General features: G+C 54.0%; 1 protein-coding gene across 1 annotated transcript in view; it reads right to left on the reverse strand.

Moving 5' to 3' along the window:
* LOC138671355 (sialidase-3-like) overlaps positions 1-24,397 on the reverse strand; it is a 43,166-nt gene extending 18,769 nt beyond the window's left edge. The window contains exons 1-2 of the mRNA XM_069759457.1: positions 24,271-24,397; positions 832-1,045 (exon numbers count right to left, since the gene is read on the reverse strand). Of these exons, the coding sequence (XP_069615558.1) occupies positions 832-1,029 (198 nt within the window). The 5' untranslated portion in view covers positions 1,030-1,045; positions 24,271-24,397. The remainder of the gene's footprint in view (positions 1-831; positions 1,046-24,270) is intronic.
* Positions 24,398-25,083: the final 686 nt, after the last annotated feature.

A 25,083-nucleotide genomic window follows, 5' to 3' on the forward strand; every position in this document is an offset into this window, starting at 1 on the left:
TTGTAATCGTTCTGTACATACTATAATTGTCTCATCTTGTAATATTGTTTTTTTATACCTTTTGTAAACACAGCCTATTTCTTTTTGGAGTAAAAGTTATAATATTTACTAGCTTCGTTTTCGTTGCTCTAAAACATACCTCCAACGTCCTCTGAAGTAAATTACACTACTGATTGGGTTGGCTCCTGACCCGCTATTAATCATAGGAATAGGTCCTGACCCGCTATTAATCATAGGAATAGGAGCTGGTGGCAGCAGAGCATACTGAGCTTGTTGGGTATACTGTAGCTGCAGTGACAGAAAGGGGTTTATAAGAGTATAATGTCCGGCTGCGGCCGGGAATAGGTATATCACCCTCACTGCAGGGTGCCCAATAGCCAGTTGTTCTGGCAACAAATTATCCTAGGTGCAGTTCCCTGACTGACCTGAGGGTAAGGGGGTGCCAGAGAGCTGCAAGTTCCAAACCAGAACTGGGAAGTGGGATATAAATAAATCCCTGAAGAAAGAACTGGGGCAACCAAACAACCCCGGTTCATGACACCACTGTACATGTGTGTGTGTGCCCTGTGTATACATGTGTGTATGTGCTCTGTGTATAGATGTGTGTGTGCTCGATGTATACAGTGGTGAAAAAAAGTATTTAGTCAGCCACCAATTGTGCAAGTTCTCCCACTTACAAAGATGAGAGAGGCCTGTAATTTACATCATAGGTAGATCACAACTATAAGAGTCAAAATGAGAAAACAAATCCAGAAAATCTCCTTGTCTGATTTGGCAAGATTTATTTTGCAAATTACGGTGCTGCCTATGAGACATCTGCAGTAAACTTACAGACACGTATCCCGTCTTGTAGATCCCCCTCCTCATGACCAGGCTGTCCGCCTCAGCGTCACTCTCACTCTTATGCTTCTCCGCGAACGCCAGGAACATGTTCTCCGCGGGGATGTAGAGGAGTGAGGGGATCCGGTACACACAGCCACTTGACTCTTTCTTGAACAGCAGCGTCCTCTCCGGTTGTGAGGCCTTCATGGCGGCGATGACGATTCTGGAAGACAAAACCGGGGCACGGTCATAAGACTATCTCATAGATATAACCATCAATCAATCTATCTATCTATTATTTATCTATTAACTATCTATTATCTATCATCTATCTATCTATGATATATCTATTATCTATCATCTATCTATCTATTATATATCATCTATCTATTATCTATCTACTATCTATCTATCTATCTATCTATCTATTATCATCTATTATCTATCATCTATTATCTATCATCTATCTATTATCTATCTGTTATCTATCTCGCATACTGCACTGCTCTCTCCCCTACGCTCACATACCGTGCTGCTCTCTCTTTCCCTCACGCTCACATACTGCGCTGCTCTCTCCCCTGTATTCACTGCGCTGCTCTCTCTCCCACAATAACATTCTGCGCTGCTCTCTCCCCTGCACTCACACACTATGCTGCTCTCTCCTCCACGCTCACATACTGCTCTGCTCTCACCCACACTCACAGACTGAGCTGCTCTCTCCCCCATACTCACATACTGCGCTGCGCTCTCTCCAGCACTCAGATACTGAACTGTTCTCTCCCCCATACTCACATACTGCTCTGTTCTCTCCTCTGTACTCACATACTGCGCTGCGCTCTCTCCCCGACACTCACATACTGCGCTGCTCTCTCCACAACTCACATACTGCTCTGCTCTCCCCCCGCACTCACATACTGCTTTGCTCTCCCCCGCACTTACATACTGCACTGCTCTCTCCCGTGCTCACATACTGCACTGTTCTCTTCCCCGCTCTCACATACTGCACTGTTCTCTCCCCCACACTCACATGCTGCTCTGCTCTCTCCTCTGCACTCACATACTGCGCTGCTCTCTCCCCCACACTCACTTACTGCGCTGCTCTCTCCCCCACACTCACATACTGCTCTCTCCATCGCACTCACATACTGCTCTGCTCTCTCCCCCACACTCACATACTGCGCTGCTCTCTCCCCCACACTCACATACTGTGCTGCTCTCTCCCCCACACTCACATACTGCGCTGCTCTCTCCCCCATACTCACATACTGCTCTGCACTCTCCCCCACACTCACATACTGCTGTTCTCTCTCCGTACTCACATACTGCGCTGCTCTCCCCCTCACTCATCTACTGCGCTGTTCTCTCTCCCGTACGCACACACTGAACTGTTCTCTCCCCCGTACTCACATACTGAACTGTTCTCTCCCCCGCACTCACATACTGCGCTGCTCTCTCCCCAGCTCACATACTGTGCTGTTCTCCCCCCCCCCCCCCGTACTTACATACTGCGCTGCCCTCTCCCCCACACTCACATACTGCGCTGTTTTCTCCCCCCATACTCACATACTGAACTGTTCTCTCCCCCCGCACTCACATACTGCTGCTATCTCCCCCGTGCTCACATACTGCGCTGCTCTCTCCCCCGCACTAACACACTGCGCTGCTCTCTCCCCCATACTCACATACTGAACTGTTCTCTACCCCATACTCACATATTGCTCTGTTCTCTCCCCCGTATGCACACACTGAACTGTTCTCTCCCCCGTACTCACATACTGAACTGTTCTCTCCCCCGCACTTACATACTGCGCTGCTCTCTCCCCAGCTCTCACATACTGTGCTCTTCTCCCCCCCGTACTTCGCACTAACACACTGCTCTGTTCTCTCCCGTGTACTCACATACTGCGCTGCTCTCTTCCCCGCACTCACATACTGCACTGTTCTCTCCCCCATGCTCACATACTGCGCTGCTCTCTCCCCTGCACTCACATACTGCACTGCTCTCTACCCCGCACTCACATACTGAACTGTTCTCTCCCCCATACTCACATACTGAACTGTTCTCTCCCCCATACTCACATACTGAACTGTTCTCTCCCCCATACTCACATACTGAACTGTTCTCTCCCCCGCACTCACATACTGCACTGCTCTCTCCCCAGCTCTCACATACTGTGCTGTTCTCCCCCCCATACTTACATACTGCACTGCTATCTCCCCCGCACTCACATACTGCGCTGTTTTCTCCCCCCGTACTCACATACTGAACTGTTCTCTCCCCCATAATGAACTGTTCTCTTCCCCGTACTCACATACTGAACTGCTCTCTCCCCCCGCACTCACATACTGCTGCTATCTCCCCCGTACTCACATACTGCGCTGCTCTCTCCCCCACACTAACACACTGCGCTGCTCTCTCCCCCATACTCACATACTGCTCTGTTCTCTCCCCCGTACTCACATACTGCGCTGCTCTCTCCCCCGCACTCACATACTGAACTGCTCTCTCCCCCATACTCACATACTGAACTGTTCTCTCCCCCATACTCACATACTGAATTGCTCTCTCCCCCGCACTCACATACTGCACTGCTCTCTCCCCCGCACTCACATACTGCTCTGCTCTCTCCCCCGTACTCATACTGCGCTGCTCTCTCCCCCACTCACATACTGCGCTGCTCTCTCCCTCACACTCACATACTGTGCTGCTCTCTCCCTCACACTCACATACTGCTCTGTTCTCTCCCCCAGACTCACATACTGAACTGTTCTCTCCCCCGCACTCACATACTGAACTGTTCTCTCCCCCGCACTAACATACTGAACTGCTCTCTCCCCCGCACTCACATACTGCGCTGTTCTCTCCTCCACACTCAAATACTGCATTGCTCTCTCCCCCACACTCACATACTGAACTGTTCTCTCCTCCACACTCAAATACTGGACTGTTCTCTCCCCCGCACTCATACTGCACTGTTCTCTCCCCCATACTCACATACTGCGCTGCTCTCTCCTCCACACTCACAAACTGCTCTGTTCTCTCCCCCGTACTCACATACTGAACTGTTCTCTCCCCCGCACTCACATACTGCACTACTCTCTCCTCCGCACTCACATACTGCTCTGCTCTCTCCCCAGCACTCACATACTGCTCTGCTCTCTCCCCCATACTCACATACTGTGCTGCTCTCTCCTCCACTCACATACTGCATTGCTCTCTCCCTCACACTCACATACTGCTCTGCTCTCTCCCCCATACTCACATACTGTGCTGCTCTCTCCTCCACTCACATACTGCTCTGCTCTCTCCCCCGCACTCACATACTGCACTGCTCTCTCCACCACACTCACATACTGCTCTGCTCTCTCCCTCACACTCACATACTGTGCTGCTCTCTCCCTCACACTCACATACTGGGTTGCTCTCTCCCTCACACTCACATACTGTGCTGCTCTCTCCTCCGCACTCACATACTGCACTGCTCTCTTCCCAATGCTCACATACTGCGCTGCTTTCTCCCCCCACACTCACATACTGCTCTGCTCTCTCCCTCATGCTCACATACTGTGCTGTTTTGTCCCCCGTGCTCACATACTGCGCTGCTCTCTCCTCCACACTCACATACTGCACTGCTCTTTTCCCAATGCTCACATACTGCGCTGCTTTCTCCCCCACACTCACATACTGCTCTGCTCTCTCCCCCATACTCACATACTGCGCTGTTTTGTCCCCCGTGCTCACATACTGCGCTGCTCTCTCCTCCACACTCACATACTGCACTGCTTTCTCCCCCACACTCACATACTGCTCTGCTCTCTCCATCGCACTCACATACTGCTCTGCTCTCTCCTCCACACTCACATACTGCACTGCTTTCTCCCCCACTCACATACTGCGCTGCTTTCTCCCCCACACTCACATACTGCTCTGCTCTCTCCCCCACACTCACATACTGCTCTGCTCTCTCCCCCACACTCACATACTGCTCTGCTCTCTCCCCCACACTCACATACTGCTCTGCTCTCTCCCCCACACTCACATACTGCTCTGCTCTCTCCCCCACACTCACATACTGCTCTGCTCTCTCCTCCACACTCACATACTGCACTGCTTTCTCCCCCACTCACATACTGCGCTGCTTTCTCCCCCACACTCACATACTGCTCTGCTCTCTCCCCCACACTCACATACTGCTCGCTCTCTCCCCCACACTCACATACTGCTCTGCTCTCTCCATCGCACTCAAATACTGCTCTGCTCTCTCCCCCACACTCACATACTGCGCTGCTCTCTCCCCCACACTCACATACTGTGCTGCTCTCTCCCCCACACTCACATACTGCGCTGCTCTCTCCCCCACACTCACTTACTGCGCTGCTCTCTCCCCCACACTCACATACTGCTCTCTCCATTGCACTCACATACTGCTCTGCTCTCTCCCCCACACTCACATACTGCGCTGCTCTCTCCCCCACACTCACATGCTGCTCTGCTCTCTCCTCTGCACTCACATACTGCGCTGCTCTCACCCCCACACTCACTTACTGCGCTGCTCTCTCCCCCACACTCACATACTGCTCTCTCCATCGCACTCACATACTGCTCTGCTCTCTCCCCCACACTCACATACTGCGCTGCTCTCTCCCCCACACTCACATACTGTGCTGCTCTCTCCCCCACACTCACATACTGCGCTGCTCTCTCCCCCACACTCACATACTGCTCTGCTCTCTCCCCCACACTCACATACTGCTCTGCTCTCTCCCCCACACTCACATACTGCTCTGCTCTCTCCTCCACACTCACATACTGCACTGCTTTCTCCCCCACTCACATACTGCGCTGCTTTCTCCCCCACACTCACATACTGCTCTGCTCTCTCCCCCACACTCACATACTGCTCTGCTCTCTCCTCCACACTCACATACTGCACTGCTTTCTCCCCCACTCACATACTGCGCTGCTTTCTCCCCCACACTCACATACTGCTCTGCTCTCTCCCCCATACTCACATACTGCTCTGCTCTCTCCCCCACACTCACATACTGCTCTGCTCTCTCCATCGCACTCACATACTGCTCTGCTCTCTCCCCCACACTCACATACTGCGCTGCTCTCTCCCCCACACTCACATACTGTGCTGCTCTCTCCCCCACACTCACATACTGCGCTGCTCTCTCCCCCACACTCACATACTGCTCTCTCCATTGCACTCACATACTGCTCTGCTCTCTCCCCCACACTCACATACTGCGCTGCTCTCTCCCCCACACTCACATGCTGCTCTGCTCTCTCCTCTGCACTCACATACTGCACTGCTCTCTCCTCCGCACTCACATACTGCTCTGCTCTTTCCCCCACGTTCTCTCCGTCCCCCAGCAGGATACATGTTTTCTCTTCCTATTTCAGGGAGATGAAATCCGTGATGAGATTGGACAGTCTCCTGAAGTGAGTGTCCCTCAATGCTGAGTATTTGGTGCAGTGTAACGGGAAGTGGGTCTCATCCTCCAAGTCACAGTGTGGGCACAGTCTGTCCTCCCTGGGCTTGTAGCACTGTGTCTGGGACCAGATGGCCATATTGTGGGCACTGAGCCTATACCGGCCCAGGATCTGGTGGTCTCTGGGAGTTTCTCCAGATATCGGCCTTACTGTGGTGTCTCTGTAGACATGGTCAGGCTCTATGAGGTGATATCACTCCTCCGGTCACTGACGTACCTCTCCTGGCCCTCGGCTACCATCTTCCTGGTTCTGGCTTTTGTCAGACTGCTGTGATTGGTGTTTGAGGTTGGGTGAGAGGTTCTGGGGTCCTGCTTCATGCGGACACCCCACATGGTGATGATTGGAGCTCTGTAGGTGAGCCTGGAATGACAGCGCCCTCTTCAAGACCACTAAGTGGAGTGGAAATCTGCCCAGTTCAGTCCAACAGGCACTGTCGGGGGCTCCGATGGACCTGGGGAAGGGGCTTACAGAATTCCAGGTGGAATATTTCTGTTGGACTGGAATCCCACTTTGACCAGTCTGGGTAGGTGTGAGGACCCCAGACTTCGCTGCCGTACAGGAGGATTGGGGTGATTATGGCATTGAAGATTTTTAGCCAGACCCTCACTGGTGGCTTCAGATGGTAGAGTGTCCTTCGGATGGCATATCAGGTTTTGCAGGCCTTGTCCTTCAGGGTCTCTATGGCTTGTTTGAAGCTCCCTGACCGGTGAATCTCTAGGCCCAGGTAGGTGTATTTGTCTGTTCCTGTAAAAACGCAGTTGTTTAGCACAAATGGAAAGTGCTCGTCCAATCTCGACTTTCTCCTCTGGAACACCATGATGTTAGTTTTCTTTGGGATGATCGGTAGTGCCCATTTGGAGCTGAATTTCTCCAAGATTTTCAGTTTTTTTTGGAGGCCTTTCTCAGTTGATGACAGCAGTAGGTCATCTGGATAGAGCAAGAATTTCACCTGGGCGTCTTGGAGTGTGATTGCTGGTGCCGAGCAGGATTCCAGAGCAATGGCCGCTCACTGATGTAAATGTTGAAGAGCGTTGGACTTAGGCTATGTGCACAAGTTGCTGATTTTGATGCGGATCCACAGAGCTATTGGATGCACGAAACTGCATCAAATCCGCAGTGTAGTGCACAACCAATGTTACTCAATGGGAAATTGAGAATTTGTGTGCACATGCTGTGGAAAAATACGTGCGGATTTGCAGCGTTTTATTTTCCACAGCATTTCTTTTTGCGGATCTGCAGCAAAACCGCAGGTTTAAAAAGATCTGCAGTTTTGCTGCGGAGTTGCGTGCGAGAAACGCTGCAGTATGGAGTATGTAAAAGAAGAGGTTGGACAAAGAAATGACATCACATCACAATTTTTTTTTTGTTAAATATAGATCTTTACTTAGCTTACAAAAACGCATACAAATCCGCATCAAAAATGCATCAAATCCGCGCGGATTTTTACCTGCGTTTTCTGCCAAGAGAGAAAGAATCTGCGCAGAAAATTCCACAGGCAAATCCGCAACGTGTGCACATAGCCTTGTCTGACTTTGGCTTTTTTACACCTTATGGGTGAGATTCTTCCGGTAACTTAAGTGCTGTATCCAGTTTGTGGGGTGACTATGAAAGCGCCAGGTTCATATCTGTGATGCAAAAAAAGCGAAAAAGCAGCCATATAGTCCCATAAAAAATCCAAATCTGAGCAGGTACAAAAGATACAAAACAGGGGAATATATATGTGCTACAATGGCCCATAAAGAGGACCGGACCGCCCAAACAAACCTGCCATAACAATAAATCAGGCCACGTGTAATGTATAATCTGTTATGTTTGCTAATGACAGGTGTTATGAAGGCAATCCAGAAACACAGTGTGCTTAGCGATCAGAGCGCACACAGTGATCTGACAAATACCCAAAAATACAAGAACGAGCTCTGAGACGTGGAAACTCTGTAGACTGCACACCTGATCCTATCCTAAACACAACTAAAAGCGGCTGTGGATTGCGCCTAACAACTACCTAGGCAACTCGGCACAGCCTAAGAAACTAGCTAGCCTGAAGATAGAAAAATAGGCCTGACTTGCCCCAGAGAAATTCCCCAAAGGAAAAGGCAGCCCCCCACATATAATGACTGTGAGTAAGATGAAAAGACAAAACGTAGGGATGAAATAGATTCAGCAAAGTGGGGCCCGATATTCTAGGACAGAGCGAGGACAGTAAAGCGAACTTTGCAGTCTACAAAAAACCCTAAAGCAAAACCACGCAAAGGGGGCAAAAAAAAACCCACCGTGCCGAACTAACGGCACGGCGGTACACCCTTTGCGTCTCAGAGCTTCCAGCAAAACAAAAGACAAGCTGGACAGAAAAAAAGCAACAAAAAAGCAAAAAGCACTTAGCTATACAGAGCAGCAGGACACAGGAACAATCAGGAGAAGCTCAGATCCAACACTGAAACATTGACAAGGAGCAAGGATAGCAGCATCAGGCGGAGTTAAGTAATGAAGCAGTTAACGAGCTCACCAGAACACCTGAGGGAGGAAGCTCAGAAGCTGCAGTACCACTTGTGACCACAGGAGTGAATTCAGCCACAGAATTCACAACAGTACCCCCCCCTTGAGGAGGGGTCACCGAACCATCACCAGAGCCCCCAGGCCGACCAGGATGAGCCGCATGAAAGGCACGAACAAGATCGGAAGCATGAACATCAGAGGCAAAAACCCAGGAATTATCTTCCTGAGCATAACCCTTCCATTTAACCAGATACTGGAGTTTCCGTCTAGAAACACGAGAATCCAAAATCTTCTCCACAATATACTCCAATTCCCCCTCCACCAAAACCGGGGCAGGAGGCTCAACAGATGGAACCATAGGTGCCACGTATCTCCGCAACAACGACCTATGGAATACATTATGTATGGAAAAGGAGTCTGGGAGGGTCAAACGAAAAGACACAGGATTGAGAACCTCAGAAATCCTATACGGACCAATAAAACGAGGTTTAAATTTAGGAGAGGAAACCTTCATAGGAATATGACGAGAAGATAACCAAACCAGATCCCCAACACGAAGTCAGGGACCCACACGGCGTCTGCGATTAGCGAAAAGTTGAGCTTTCTCCTGGGACAAGATCAAATTGTCCACTACCTGAGTCCAGATCTGCTGCAACCTATCCACCACAGAATCCACACCAGGACAGTCCGAAGACTCAACCTGTCCTGAAGAGAAACGAGGATGGAACCCAGAATTGCAAAAAAATGGAGAAACCAAGGTAGCCGAGCTGGCCCGATTATTAAGGGCGAACTCAGCCAACGGCAAAAAGGACACCCAATCATCCTGGTCTGCAGAAACAAAACATCTCAGATATGTTTCCAAGGTCTGATTGGTTCGTTCGGTCTGGCCATTAGTCTGAGGATGGAAAGCCGAGGAAAAGGATAGGTCAATGCCCATCCTACCACAAAAGGCTCGCCAAAACCTTGAAACAAACTGGGAACCTCTGTCAGAAACAATATTCTCAGGAATGCCATGCAACCGAACCACATGCTGAAAGAACAAAGGTACCAAATCAGAGGAGGAAGGCAATTTAGCCAAGGGCACCAGATGGACCATTTTAGAAAAGCGATCACAGACCACCCAAATGACTGACATCTTTTGAGAAACGGGAAGGTCAGAAATGAAATCCATCGAAATATGTGTCCAAGGCCTCTTTGGGACCGGCAAGGGCAAAAGCAACCCACTGGCACGAGAACAGCAGGGCTTAGCCCTAGCACAAATCCCACAGGACTGCACAAAAGTACGTACATCCCGTGACAGAGATGGCCACCAGAAGGATCTAGCCACTAACTCTCTGGTACCAAAGATTCCAGGATGACCAGCCAACACCGAACAATGAAGTTCAGAGATAAGTTTATTAGTCCACCTATCACGGACGAACAGTTTCTCTGCTGGACAACGATCAGGTTTATTCGCCTGAAATTTTTGCAGCACCCGCCGCAAATCAGGGGAGATGGCAGACACAATGACTCCTTCCTTGAGGATACCCGCTGGCTCAGATAAACCCGGAGAGTCGGGCACAAAACTCCTAGACAGAGCATCCGCCTTCACATTTTTAGAGCCCGGAAGGTACAAAATCACAAAGTCGAAGCGGGCAAAAAATAACGACCAACGGGCCTGTCTAGGATTCAAGCGCTTGGCAGACTCGAGATAAGTCAAGTTCTTATGATCAGTCAATACCACCACGCGATGCTTAGCTCCTTCAAGCCAATGACGCCACTCCTCGAATGCCCACTTCATGGCCAGCAACTCTCGATTGCCCACATCATAATTACGCTCAGCGGGCGAAAACTTCCTGGAAAAGAAAGCGCATGGTTTCATCACTGAGCAATCAGAACCTCTCTGTGACAAAACCGCCCCTGCTCCAATCTCAGAAGCATCAACCTCGACCTGGAACGGAAGAGAAACATCTGGCTGACACAACACAGGGGCAGAACAAAAACGACGCTTCAACTCCTGAAAAGCTTCCACAGCAGCAGAAGACCAATTAACCAAATCAGCACCCTTCTTGGTCAAATCGGTCAATGGTTTGGCAATGCTAGAAAAATTACAGATGAAGCGACGATAAAAATTAGCAAAGCCCAGGAACTTTTGCAGACTTTTCAGAGATGTCGGCTGAATCCAATCCTGGATGGCTTGGACCTTAACTGGATCCATCTCAATAGTAGAAGGGGTAAAGATGAACCCCAAAAATGAAACTTTCTGCACACCGAAGAGACACTTTGATCCCTTCACAAACAAAGAGTTTGCACGCAGGACCTGAAAAACCATTCTGACCTGCTTCACATGAGACTCCCAATCATCTGAGAAGATCAAAATGTCATCCAAGTAAACAATCAGGAATTTATCCAGATACTCACGGAAGATGTCATGCATAAAAGACTGAAACACAGATGGAGCATTGGCAAGTCCGAACGGCATCAATAGATACTCAAAATGACCCTCGGGCGTATTGAATGCAGTTTTCCATTCATCTCCTTGCCTGATTCTCACCAGATTATACGCACCACGAAGATCTATCTTAGTGAACCAACTAGCCCCCTTAATCCGAGCAAACAAGTCAGATAACAATGGCAAGGGATACTCAAATTTAACAGTGATCTTATTAAGAAGGCGGTAATCAATACACGGTCTCAGCGAACCATCCTTCTTGGCTACAAAGAAGAACCCTGCTCCCAGTGGTGATGACGATGGGCGAATATGTCCCTTCTCCAGGGATTCCTTCACATAACTGCGCATAGCGGCGTGTTCGGGCACGGATAAATTAAATAATCGACCTTTAGGGAATTTACTACCAGGAATCAAATTGATAGCACAATCACAATCCCTATGCGGAGGTAGAGCATCGGACTTGGGCTCTTCAAATACATCCTGATAATCAGACAAGAACTCTAGGACCTCAGAAGGGGTGGATGACGAAATCGACAAAAATGGAACATCACCATGTACCCCCTGACAACCCCAGCTGGATACCGACATGGAATTCCAATCCAATACTGGATTATGGGTTTGTAGCCATGGCAACCCCAACACGACCACATCATGCAGATTATGCAACACCAGAAAGCGAATAACTTCCTGATGTGCAGGAGCCATGCACATGGTCAGCTGGGCCCAGTATTGAGGTTTATTCTTGGCCAAAGGTGTAGCATCAATTCCTCTCAATGGAATAGGACACTGCAAGGGCTCCAAGAAAAACCCACAACATTTAGCATAATCCAAATCCATCAGATTCAGGGCAGCGCCCGAATCCACAAACGCCATGACAGAAAACGACGACAAAGAGCATATCAAGGTAATGGACAGAAGGAATTTGGACTGTACAGTACCAATGACGGCAGACCTATCGAACCGCTTAGTGCGCTTAGGACAATCAGAAATAGCATGAGTGGAATCACCACAGTAGAAACATAGCCCATTCAGACGTCTGTATTCCTGCCGTTCAACTCTAGTCATAGTCCTATCGCACTGCATAGGCTCAGGTTTAACCTCAGGCAGTACCGCCAAATGGTGCACAGATTTACGCTCGCGCAAGCGTCGACCGATCTGAATGGCCAAAGACAAAGACTCATTCAAACCAGCAGGCATAGGAAATCCCACCATGACATCCTTAAGAGCCTCAGAGAGACCCTTTCTGAACAAAGCTGCCAGCGCAGATTCATTCCACTGAGTGAGTACTGACCATTTCCTAAATTTCTGACAATATACTTCTATATCATCCTGACCCTGGCACAAAGCCAGCAAATTTTTCTCAGCCTGATCCACTGAATTAGGCTCATCGTACAGCAATCCGAGCGCCAGGAAAAACGCATCGACACTACTCAATGCAGGGTCTCCTGGCGCAAGAGAAAATGCCCAGTCTTGAGGGTCGCCGCGCAAAAAAGAAATAATAATCAAAACCTGTTGAATAGGATTACCAGAAGAATGAGGTTTCAAGGCCAGAAATAGCTTACAATTATTTTTGAAACTTAGAAACTTAGTTCTATCTCCAAAAAACAAATCAGGAATAGAAATTCTTGGTTCTAACATAGATTTCTGATCAATAGTATCTTGAATTTTTTGTACATTTATAACGAGATTATCCATTGAAGAGCACAGACCCTGAATATCCATGTCCACACCTGTGTCCAGAATCACCCAAATGTCTAGGGGAAAAAAAAAAAGTGAACACAGAGCAGAAAAAAAAAAAAAAAAAAATGATGTCAGAACTTTTTCTTTCCCTCTATTGAGAATCATTAGTTTGGCTCCTTGTACTGTAATGTTTGCTAATGACAGGTGTTATGAAGGCAATCCAGAAACACAGTGTGCTTAGCGATCAGAGCGCACACAGTGATCTGACAAATACCCAAAAATACAAGAACGAGCTCTGAGACGTGGAAACTCTGTAGACTGCACACCTGATCCTATCCTAAACACAACTAAAAGCGGCTGTGGATTGCGCCTAACAACTACCTAGGCAACTCGGCACAGCCTAAGAAACTAGCTAGCCTGAAGATAGAAAAATAGGCCTGACTTGCCCCAGAGAAATTCCCCAAAGGAAAAGGCAGCCCCCCACATATAATGACTGTGAGTAAGATGAAAAGACAAAACGTAGGGATGAAATAGATTCAGCAAAGTGGGGCCCGATATTCTAGGACAGAGCGAGGACAGTAAAGCGAACTTTGCAGTCTACCAAAAACCCTAAAGCAAAACCACGCAAAGGGGGCAAAAAAAAACCCACCGTGCCGAACTAACGGCACGGCGGTACACCCTTTGCGTCTCAGAGCTTCCAGCAAAACAAAAGACAAGCTGGACAGAAAAAAAGCAACAAAAAAGCAAAAAGCACTTAGCTATACAGAGCAGCAGGACACAGGAACAATCAGGAGAAGCTCAGATCCAACACTGAAACATTGACAAGGAGCAAGGATAGCAGCATCAGGCGGAGTTAAGTAACGAAGCAGTTAACGAGCTCACCAGAACACCTGAGGGAGGAAGCTCAGAAGCTGCAGTACCACTTGTGACCACAGGAGTGAATTCAGCCACAGAATTCACAACAATAATCATTCCAATATACAAGGTATTGGGCAAGTGCCACAGCCATGATAGAAAATATAATGTACAGCATACAATGTTAGTGCATACCTAATAGGCACAGGAAGAATGGGTGACCAGGCCCAACCCCGACGCGCGTTTCGGAGCGCGATGCTCCTTCATCAGTCTGGTGCCATATCTGTGATGGCGCAGTCTCATTCCATATGGGAGATTAAAGTCCATCTTCCTGGGGAGTCTCCTTGGTGCGGCCATTGAGTATATGAAGTTCTAAACTTTTTACGCTCAGGATCTTTTTGGCACTTTTGTAGACTGTACTGTCGTAGCCGTTTCTCCCTCTGCGCACTGAGTCATGGCCGTCAGTCTCTGCTCCAAATATGTAGATGTTTCCATCCGTGGTCAGAAAGTCTTTTTCTCTCCCAATTCTTGCATTGAGGTCTCCAAAGATGAGAACTTCGCCCAGGGCCTGATAACGGGCGGCTTCAGCTGTGGTCCATGTCTCCAGGAGGATCTGAAAGTCTACACTATTCATTCTATGCTAAGCCATGGCAATGCCCTGCACATGGGGTAAGCGACACGGCGAATCAGAAGAACTATACTACATTTCTGAATGGAGGCATTTGCTAATATTATCATTATTACACCCACCATATATCGGGATAGGATCTTGGAGTTGGGAAGACCCCGCTAAGGCTCGGTATCTGGCCCATTACACATGGAGGAAGTGATACAATGCGATTACTTCATGTTCTGTTGTAGATAAAGACATTTCCTTCCCTGTGTTTAATGTAGCGGGAAGATAAATGTGTCGGTTCTGTGTCGGGCGCTGCGTGCCAGGATCATAGCGTCCAGGGCCGGCGGTGAATATTGCCAGCGCCGTGTGCCCATTTATGGCTCCCAAATATCAATATAGTCACTAGAAACGGGGAAAACCGGGGTGGGGAGGGGGTCCGCACAGGATCGAAACCTGAAAGAGTTAAATTAGAAACTGAACACAGGGAAAAGGGGCACTTATCTGAAGATCAGAGGAAAGGTCCGAAAATATTCAGTGAAGGAAATCGTCGCATATCGTTCCTAGGATACAGGGGGAGATGACGGCGCGGGGGTCCGGATCTACAGGGAGTCTCAGCAGTTATTAGTTTCGCTGGTCAGGGGTCTTGTCTGGGGTCACATTTAGGGGCTGGCTGCTCAGGTGGTCTGTGTTTACGGGTCAGGTTTGGAATCTGTTTATGGGTCAGGTCGGGCGTCTATATTGTTGGGGGGTCTGGACGAGGATCTGTATTAGTTGTGGTGGTCTTATTTGGAATCTGTAGTTTAGGGGCTGTGGTCTGGTGTTTGTATTTGTTTAGGAGCCTGGTCTGGGGTCTTTATTAGTTTAAGGGGTCTTGCCTTGCATCTCTATTATTTAGGGGGGTTGGATTGGGGTCTGCATTATTTTAAAGGGTCTGATGTAGAATCAGTGTTAGCTTAAGGCAGTGGTCCCCAACTCCAGGCCTCGAGGGCCGCCAACAGCGCAGGTTTTCTGGATTTCTTTAGTATTGCACAGGGGTTGGAATCATCACCTGTGCAGATGATCACATTACCACCGATGCAATACTAAAGAAATCCTGAAAACCTGCACTGTTAGCGGCCCTCGAGGCCTGGAGTTGGGGACCACTGCCTTAAGGGTTGTGGTCTGGGGTCCCCATTGACTTAGAAGACTGATGTAGAGTCTGTATTTGTTTAAAAGGTCTGATATGGGGGCTGTATTAAATTAGGGGGTCTTGTCTGGGGTCTATATTTGCTTTTGAAGTCAGGGAGCTGTATTTGTTTATGGGAACTTGTCCGGCATCTGTATTATTTAGGGGGGCTGGTCTGGGATCTCTTGTTGTTTACAGGGGCTGATCTGGGATACCCAGTTCTTTAGGAGGGCTGGACTGGGATCTCTAGTTATTTAGGGGGCTGGTCTGGGACCCCTAGTTGTTTAGGGGGGCTGGTCTAGGATCTCTTGTTGTTTACAGGGGCTGATCTGGGATACCCAGTTCTTTAGGATCCCTGGACTGGGATCTCTAGTTATTTAGGGGGCTGGTCTGGGACCCCTAGTTGTTTAGTGGGGCTGGTCTAGGATCTCTAGTTGTTTAGGGGGGCTGGTCCTGGGATCTCTAGTAGATGTTCGGGTAGGGAGGGTTTGGATGAACAGTTACAAAACGTTAAGGTTCGGGAACAGTACCCGGACCCGAACCCTATTCACTTGAATGGGGGGCCCGAACATCCAGTATTTGCCGCGCAGTCATGCGCATGACAGTGCGGCAAACACCGCTTCTGATCGGCGGTGAAATCATCCCTGCCGGTCAGAGAGCTGCGGTTCCCACACTGTTACCGGATGTATAACGTTTACCTCCGGTCACTGGTGTCAGCTGATGAGACTACTTCTCCTATCATTCGACACCTGCTGCCGCTAATAACAGTGACAGCAGGAGCGGCTGATGGGAGTATTCATCACCCGCTCCTGTGCTGTAAATAAATAATTTTAAAAAAAACAGCGTGGGTTCCCCTGTATTTTTGATAACCAGCCAGGCCAAACTGACAGCTGGTTTTTAAAAAAAAAAACGGTGTCCGCCCCATTTTTGACAACCAGCCTTGAAAAAGCAGACAGCTGGGGGCTGGTATTCTCAGGCTGGAAAGGGGCCATAGATATTGTCCCCCCCCCCAGCCTAAATATAGCAGCCCGCAACTGACCAGAAAAGGCACATCTAGCCCAAGAATACCAGCCCCCAGCTGTCTGCTTTAGCACGGCTGGTTGTCAAAAATGAGGGGGACCCCACGCAGTTTATTTTTTAATTATTTAGTGATAGCCAGCCTTGCTGAAGCTGACAGCTGAGGGTTGTAGCCCCCCCAGCTGTGAGTTTTGCCTGGCTGGTTATCAAAAATACAGGGGAACCACAAAGGTTTTTTTTTAATTATTTACTGACAGCACAGGAGCCGGCTAATGAATACTCCCTCCGCCTCTCCTGCTATTAGCGGCAGCAGGTGTTGGATGATGGGAGCAGTAGTCCCATCCGCTGACACCAGTGACCGGAGGTGAGCTTTATACCTCCGATCACAGCTGAGTGCTCCTCTGACAAGGTGGGAACCGCGGCTCTGACCGGCAGGATGATTTCACCGCAGATCAGAAGCGGTGGTGGCCGTGCTGCCATGCACATGACAGAGCGACAAACACCCGGGGATCGGGCAGCCGAACCCGAACAGTAACATGGACTTCCTGGTAAAGTCCGTGTTCAGTGTCCGTGCCTGAACAGTAGGTGTTTGGTACGGACGCTGAACTTTACTGTTCAGGTTCGCCCATCTCTAATCTCTAGTTGTTTAGGGGGGCTGGTCTGGGATCTCTAGTTGTTTAGGGGGGCTGGTCTGAAATCGCTAGTTGTTTAGGGGAGCTGGTCTGGGATCTCTAGTTGGTTAGGGGGGCTGGTATGGGATCTCTAGTTATTTAGGGGGGTTAGTATGGGATCTCTAGCTGTTTAGGGGGGCTGGGCTAGGATCTCTAGTTGTTTAGGGGGGCTGGTCTGGGATCGCTAGTTGTTTAGGGGGGCTGGTCTGAGATCTCTAGTTGTTTAGGGGGGTTAGTATGGGATCTCTAGCTGTTTAAGGGGGCTGGTCTGGGATCTCTAGTTGTTTAGGGGGGTTAGTATGGGATCTCTAGCTGTTTAGGGGGGCTGGTCTGGGATCTCTAGTTGTTTAGGGGGGCTGGTCTGGGATCTCTAGTTGTTTAGGGGGGCTGGTCTGAGATCGCTAGTTGTTTAGGGGAGCTGGTCTGGGATCTCTAGTTGGTTAGGGGGTTAGTATGCGATCTCTAGCTGTTTAGGGGGGCTGGTCTGGGATCTCTAGTTGTTTAGGGGGGCTGGTCTGGGATCTCTAGTTGTTTAGGGGGGCTGGTCTGAAATCGCTAGTTGTTTAGGGGAGCTGGTCTGGGATCTCTAGTTGGTTAGGGGGTTAGTATGCGATCTCTAGCTGTTTAGGGGGGCTGGTCTGGGATCTCTAGTTGTTTAGGGGAGCTGGTCTGGGATCTCTAGTTGGTTAGGGGGGGCTGGTATGGGATCTCTAGTTGTTTAGGGGGGCTGGTCTGGGATCTCTAGTTATTTAGGGGGGTTAGTATGGGATCTCTAGCTATTTAGGGGGGCTGGGCTAGGATCTCTAGTTGTTTAGGGGGGCTGGTCTGGGATCTCTAGTTGTTTAGGGGGGCTGGTCTGAGATCTCTAGTTGTTTAGGGGGTTAGTATGGGATATCTAGCTGTTTAAGGGGGCTGGTCTGGGATCTCTAGTTGTTTAGGGGGGCTGGTCTGGGATCTCTAGTTGTTTAGGGGGTTAGTATGCGATCTCTAGCTGTTTAGGGGGGCTGGTCTGGGATCTCTAGTTGTTTAGGGGGGCTGGTCTGGGATCTCTAGTTATTTAGGGGGGCTGGTCTGAGATCGCTAGTTGTTTAGGGGAGCTGGTCTGGGATCTCTAGTTGGTTAGGGGGGCTGGTATGGGATCTCTAGTTGTTTAGGGGGGCTGGTCTTGGATCTCTAGTTGTTTAGGGGGGTTAGTATGGGATCTCTAGCTGTTTAGGGGGGCTAGTCTGGGATCTCTAGTTGTTTAGGGGGGCTGGTCTGGGATCTCTAGTTGTTTAGGGGGGTTAGTATGGGATCTCTAGCTGTTTAGGGGGGCTGGTCTGGGATCTCTAGTTGTTTAGGGGGGCTGGTCTGAGATCTCTAGTTGTTTAGGGGGGCTGGTCTGAGATCGCTAGTTGTTTAGGGGAGCTGGTATGGGATCTCTAGTTGTTTAGGGGGGCTGGTTTGGGATCTCTAGTTGTTTAGGGGGGTTAGTATGGGATCTCTAGTTGTCTAGGGGGGCTGGTCTGGGATCTCTAGTTGTTTAGGGGGGCTGGTCTGGGATCTCTAGTTGTTTAGGGGAGCTGGTCTGGGATCTCTAGCTGTTTAGGGAGCTGGTCTGAGATCTCTAGTTGCTTAGGGGGGCTGGTCTGAGATCTCTAGCTGTATAGGGGGCTGGTCTGAGATCTCTAGTTGCTTAGGGGGGCTGGTCTGGGATCTCTAGTTGTTTAGGGGGGCTGGTCTGGGATCTCTAGTTGTTTAGGGGGTTGGTCTGGGATCTCTAGTTGTTTAGTGGCTCTGGTCTGGGATCTCCAGTTGTTTAGGGGTCTGGTCTGGGATCTCTAGTTGTTTAGGGGGGCTGGTCTGGGATATCTAGTTGTTTAGGGGGCTGGTCTGGGATCTCTAGTTGTTTAGGGGGGTTGGTCTGGGATCTCTAGCTGTTTAGGGGGCTGGTCTGGGATCTCTAGATGTTTAGGGGGGCAGGTCTGGAATCTAGTTGTTTAGGGGGCTGGTCTGGGATCTCTACTTGTTTAGGGGGGCTGGTCTGAATTGATTTTAAAGTCTAGTTTGGGGTACTTATTAGTTTAGGGTCTGGGGTCTATTTTGATTTAGCAGATCTATATTTGTATGGGGGGGAGGATCTGGTCTGGGGTCTGTATTGACTTTGTGGTCCCATGGACATTTGTATGTGTGGTAGGTCGGATGCTTTATCTTGTATAATGGACGAGGCATAAAACCAACACTTTTCCTCTTTGGAGCTGAGGTGACAGGACTACAAGCTCCTGGGTCCATGTGCCTGCTGTGACTTGTGGTTCCCTTTCTGCCTGTCCTCTCCCTCCCACCTCTAATATTCGGCCTCTCCCCATTGTGGTGTTCGGGGTCTCGCCCATTGATGTCACGGGATTGTACTGGGCGGTCACCGCTTATCTCCAGGGATTAGGGGCAGCGGTGCTCGGGGCTCCAGGGATTAGGGGCAGCGGTGCTCGGGGCTCCGGGGATTAGAGGCAGCGGTGCTCGGGGCCCCGGGGATTAGAGGCAGCGGTGCTCGGGGCTCCGGGGATTAGAGGCAGCGATGCTCGGGGCCCCGGGGATTAGAGGCAGCGGTGCTCGGGGCTCCGGGGATTAGAGGCAGCGGTGCTCGGGGCCCCGGAGATTAGAGGCAGCGGTGCTCGGGGCCCCGGAGATTAGAGGCAACGGTGCTCGGGGCTCCGGGGATTAGAGGCAGCGGTGCTCGGGGCCCCGGGGATTAGAGGCAGCGGTGCTCGGGGCCCCGGGGATTAGAGGCAGCGGTGCTCGGGGCCCCGGGGATTAGAGGCAGCGGTGCTCGGGGCCCCGGGGATTAGAGGCAGCGGTGCTCGGGGCTCCGGGGATTAGAGGCAGCGGTGCTCGGGGCCCCGGGGATTAGAGGCAGCGGTGCTCGGGGCCCCGGGGATTAGAGGCAGCGGTGCTCGGTGCCCCGGGGATTAGAGGCAGCGGTGCTCGGGGCCCCGGGGATTAGAGGCAGCGGTGCTCGGGGCCCCGGGGATTAGAGGCAGCGGTGCTCGGGGCCCCGGGGATTAGAGGCAGCGGTGCTCGGGGCCCCGGGGATTAGAGGCAGCGGTGCTCGGGGCTCCAGGGATTAGGGGCAGCGGTGCTCGGGGCTCCGGGGATTAGAGGCAGCGGTGCTCGGGGCCCCGGGGATTAGAGGCAGCGGTGCTCGGGGCTCCGGGGATTAGAGGCAGCGGTGCTCGGGGCTCCGGGGATTAGAGGCAGCGGTGCTCGGGGCCCCGGGGATTAGAGGCAGCGGTGCTCGGGGCCCCGGGGATTAGAGGCAGCGGTGCTCGGGGCTCCGGGGATTAGAGGCAGCGGTGCTCGGGGCTCCGGGGATTAGAGGCAGCGGTGCTCGGGGCCCCGGGGATTAGAGGCAGCGGTGCTCGGGGCCCCGGGGATTAGAGGCAGCGGTGCTCGGGGCTCCGGGGATTAGAGGCAGCGGTGCTCGGGGCCCCGGGGATTAGAGGCAGCGGTGCTCGGGGCCCCGGGGATTAGAGGCAGCGGTGCTCGGGGCCCCGGGGATTAGAGGCAGCGGTGCTCGGGGCTCCGGGGATTAGAGGCAGCGGTGCTCGGGGCTCCGGGGATTAGAGGCAGCGGTGCTCGGGGCCCCGGGGATTAGAGGCAGCGGTGCTCGGGGCCCCGGGGATTAGAGGCAGCGGTGCTCGGGGCCCCGGGGATTAGAGGCAGCGGTGCTCGGGGCTCCGGGGATTAGAGGCAGCGGTGCTCGGGGCTCCGGGGATTAGAGGCAGCGGTGCTCGGGGCCCCGGGGATTAGAGGCAGCGGTGCTCGGGGCCCCGGGGATTAGAGGCAGCGGTGCTCGGGGCTCCGGGGATTAGAGGCAGCGGTGCTCGGGGCCCCGGGGATTAGAGGCAGCGGTGCTCGGGGCCCCGGGGATTAGAGGCAGCGGTGCTCGGGGCCCCGGGGATTAGAGGCAGCGGTGCTCGGGGCTCCTGGGATTAGGGGCAGCGGTGCTCGGGGCTCCGGGGATTAGAGGCAGCGGTGCTCGGGGCCCCGGGGATTAGAGGCAGCGGTGCTCGGGGCTCCGGGGATTAGAGGCAGCGGTGCTCGGGGCTCCGGGGATTAGAGGCAGCGGTGCTCGGGGCCCCGGGGATTAGAGGCAGCGGTGCTCGGGGCCCCGGGGATTAGAGGCAGCGGTGCTCGGGGCTCCGGGGATTAGAGGCAGCGGTGCTCGGGGCTCCGGGGATTAGAGGCAGCGGTGCTCGGGGCCCCGGGGATTAGAGGCAGCGGTGCTCGGGGCCCCGGGGATTAGAGGCAGCGGTGCTCGGGGCTCCGGGGATTAGAGGCAGCGGTGCTCGGGGCCCCGGGGATTAGAGGCAGCGGTGCTCGGGGCCCCGGGGATTAGAGGCAGCGGTGTTCGGGGCCCCGGGGATTAGAGGCAGCGGTGCTCGGGGCCCCGGGGATTAGAGGCAGCGGTGCTCGGGGCCCCGGGGATTAGAGGCAGCGGTGCTCGGGGCCCCGGGGATTAGAGGCAGCGGTGCTCGGGGCTCCGGGGATTAGAGGCAGCGGTGTTCGGGGCCCCGGGGATTAGAGGCAGCGGTGCTCGGGGCCCCGGGGATTAGAGGCAGCGGTGCTCGGGGCCCCGGGGATTAGAGGCAGCGGTGCTCGGGGCCCCGGGGATTAGAGGCAGCGGTGCTCGGGGCTCCGGGGATTAGAGGCAGCGGTGCTCGGGGCCCCGGGGATTAGAGGCAGCGGTGCTCGGGGCTCCGGGGATTAGAGGCAGCGGTGCTCGGGGCCCCGGGGATTAGAGGCAGCGGTGCTCGGGGCCCCGGGGATTAGAGGCAGCGGTGTTCGGGGCCCCGGGGATTAGAGGCAGCGGTGCTCGGGGCTCCGGGGATTAGAGGCAGCGGTGCTCGGGGCTCCGGGGATTAGAGGCAGCGGTGCTCGGGGCCCCGGGGATTAGAGGCAGCGGTGCTCGGGGCCCCGGGGATTAGAGGCAGCGGTGCTCGGGGCTCCGGGGATTAGAGGCAGCGGTGCTCGGGGCCCCGGGGATTAGAGGCAGCGGTGCTCGGGGCCCCGGGGATTAGAGGCAGCGGTGCTCGGGGCCCCGGGGATTAGAGGCAGCGGTGCTCGGGGCTCCTGGGATTAGGGGCAGCGGTGCTCGGGGCTCCGGGGATTAGAGGCAGCGGTGCTCGGGGCCCCGGGGATTAGAGGCAGCGGTGCTCGGGGCTCCGGGGATTAGAGGCAGCGGTGCTCGGGGCTCCGGGGATTAGAGGCAGCGGTGCTCGGGGCCCCGGGGATTAGAGGCAGCGGTGCTCGGGGCCCCGGGGATTAGAGGCAGCGGTGCTCGGGGCTCCGGGGATTAGAGGCAGCGGTGCTCGGGGCTCCGGGGATTAGAGGCAGCGGTGCTCGGGGCCCCGGGGATTAGAGGCAGCGGTGCTCGGGGCCCCGGGGATTAGAGGCAGCGGTGTTCGGGGCCCCGGGGATTAGAGGCAGCGGTGCTCGGGGCTCCGGGGATTAGAAGTAGCGGTGCTCGGGGCTCCGGGGATTAGAGGCAGCGGTGCTCGGGGCTCCGGGGATTAGAGGCAGCGGTGCTCGGGGCCCCGGGGATTAGAGGCAGCGGTGCTCGGGGCCCCGGGGATTAGAGGCAGCGGTGCTCGGGGCTCTGGGGATTAGAGGCAGCGGTGCTCGGGGCCCCGGGGATTAGAGGCAGCGGTGCTCGGGGCCCCGGGGATTAGAGGCAGCGGTGTTCGGGGCCCCGGGGATTAGAGGCAGCGGTGCTCGGGGCCCCGGGGATTAGAGGCAGCGGTGCTCGGGGCCCCGGGGATTAGAGGCAGCGGTGCTCGGGGCCCCGGGGATTAGAGGCAGCGGTGCTCGGGGCTCCGGGGATTAGAGGCAGCGGTGTTCGGGGCCCCGGGGATTAGAGGCAGCGGTGCACGGGGCCCCGGGGATTAGAGGCAGCGGTGCTCGGGGCCCCGGGGATTAGAGGCAGCGGTGCTCGGGGCTCCGGGGATTAGAGGCAGCGGTGCTCGGGGCCCCGGGGATTAGAGGCAGCGGTGCTCGGGGCCCCGGGGATTAGAGGCAGCGGTGCTCGGGGCCCCGGGGATTAGAGGCAGCGGTGCTCGGGGCCCCGGGGATTAGAGGCAGCGGTGCTCGGGGCTCCGGGGATTAGAGGCAGCGGTGCTCGGGGCCCCGGGGATTAGAGGCAGCGGTGCTCGGGGCTCCGGGGATTAGAGGCAGCGGTGCTCGGGGCCCCGGGGATTAGAGGCAGCGGTGCTCGGGGCCCCGGGGATTAGAGGCAGCGGTGTTCGGGGCCCCGGGGATTAGAGGCAGCGGTGCTCGGGGCTCCGGGGATTAGAGGCAGCGGTGCTCGGGGCTCCGGGGATTAGAGGCAGCGGTGCTCGGGGCCCCGGGGATTAGAGGCAGCGGTGCTCGGGGCCCCGGGGATTAGAGGCAGCGGTGCTCGGGGCCCCGGGGATTAGAGGCAGCGGTGCTCGGGGCCCCGGGGATTAGAGGCAGCGGTGCTCGGGGCCCCGGGGATTAGAGGCAGCGGTGTTCGGGGCCCCGGGGATTAGAGGCAGCGGTGCTCGGGGCTCCGGGGATTAGAAGTAGCGGTGCTCGGGGCTCCGGGGATTAGAGGCAGCGGTGCTCGGGGCTCCGGGGATTAGAGGCAGCGGTGCTCGGGGCCCCGGGGATTAGAGGCAGCGGTGCTCGGGGCTCCGGGGATTAGAGGCAGCGGTGCTCGGGGCCCCGGGGATTAGAGGCAGCGGTGTTCGGGGCCCCGGGGATTAGAGGCAGCGGTGCTCGGGGCCCCGGGGATTAGAGGCAGCGGTGCTCGGGGCCCCGGGCATTAGAGGCAGCGGCCCCTCAGCTATAGGGGAAATCCCTCCCGGACCCTCAGTAATGGGCTCATCTCACAGAAAACGCGTCCGTGCCGCAGACACAATCCAGGATTAGTTCCCCCCGTGTCTGTGACTGGCGGCGACACGGACGCGTTTTTCCATATCTGTGACTCCAGAGACCCCGTCAGAGAGAAGAGAACGATGAACCTACCGGGGTCCGCGGTGCTGGACGTGACCGCAGCGGGGGCGACAGCTGTCAGCGGCGGCGTCCTGTCCTGAGGTAACGGCAGCAGATGAGGCTGAGGGGAGCGGGACGGGAAGAAGGGGACCCTCCCAAACTGACGGGACCCTCCCAAACTGCCCCCTGCTCCTACTGGCTGCAGCGTCCGAGGAGGGGCGCAGCTGAGCGTCCCACTGCCTAGTACTGTGCACCCCGCACTGTGCTGTGCACCTCCTCACTATACTGTGCACCCCCCCAACTGTACTGTGCACCCCCCCAACTGTACTGTGCACCCCCAAACTGTACTGTACACCCCCCACTGTACTGTGCACCCCCCACTGTACTGTGCACCCCCCACTGTACTGTGCACCCCCCACTGTACTGTGCACCCCCCTACTGTACTGTGCACCCCGCACTGTGCTGTGCACCTCCTCACTATACTGTGCACCCCCCCAACTGTACTGTGCACCCCCCCAACTGTACTGTGCACCCCCCAACTGTACTGTACACCCCCCACTGTACTGTGCACCCCCCACTGTACTGTGCACCCCCCACTGTACTGTGCACCCCCCACTGTACTGTGGATCCCCCACTGTACTGTGCATCCCCCTACTGTACTGTGCATCCCCCACTGTGCACCCCCCTACTGTACTGTGCACCCCCCAACTGTACTGTACACCCCCCACGGTACTGTGCACCCCCCACTGTACTGTGCACCCCCCACTGTACTGTGCACCCCCCAACTGTACTGTACACCCCCCACTGTACTGTGCACCCCCCACTGTACTGTGCACCCCCCACTGT

Source organism: Ranitomeya imitator, chromosome 3 (assembly GCF_032444005.1).
Source record: "Ranitomeya imitator isolate aRanImi1 chromosome 3, aRanImi1.pri, whole genome shotgun sequence".
In the NCBI taxonomy this organism is placed as follows: Eukaryota; Metazoa; Chordata; class Amphibia; order Anura; family Dendrobatidae; genus Ranitomeya; species Ranitomeya imitator.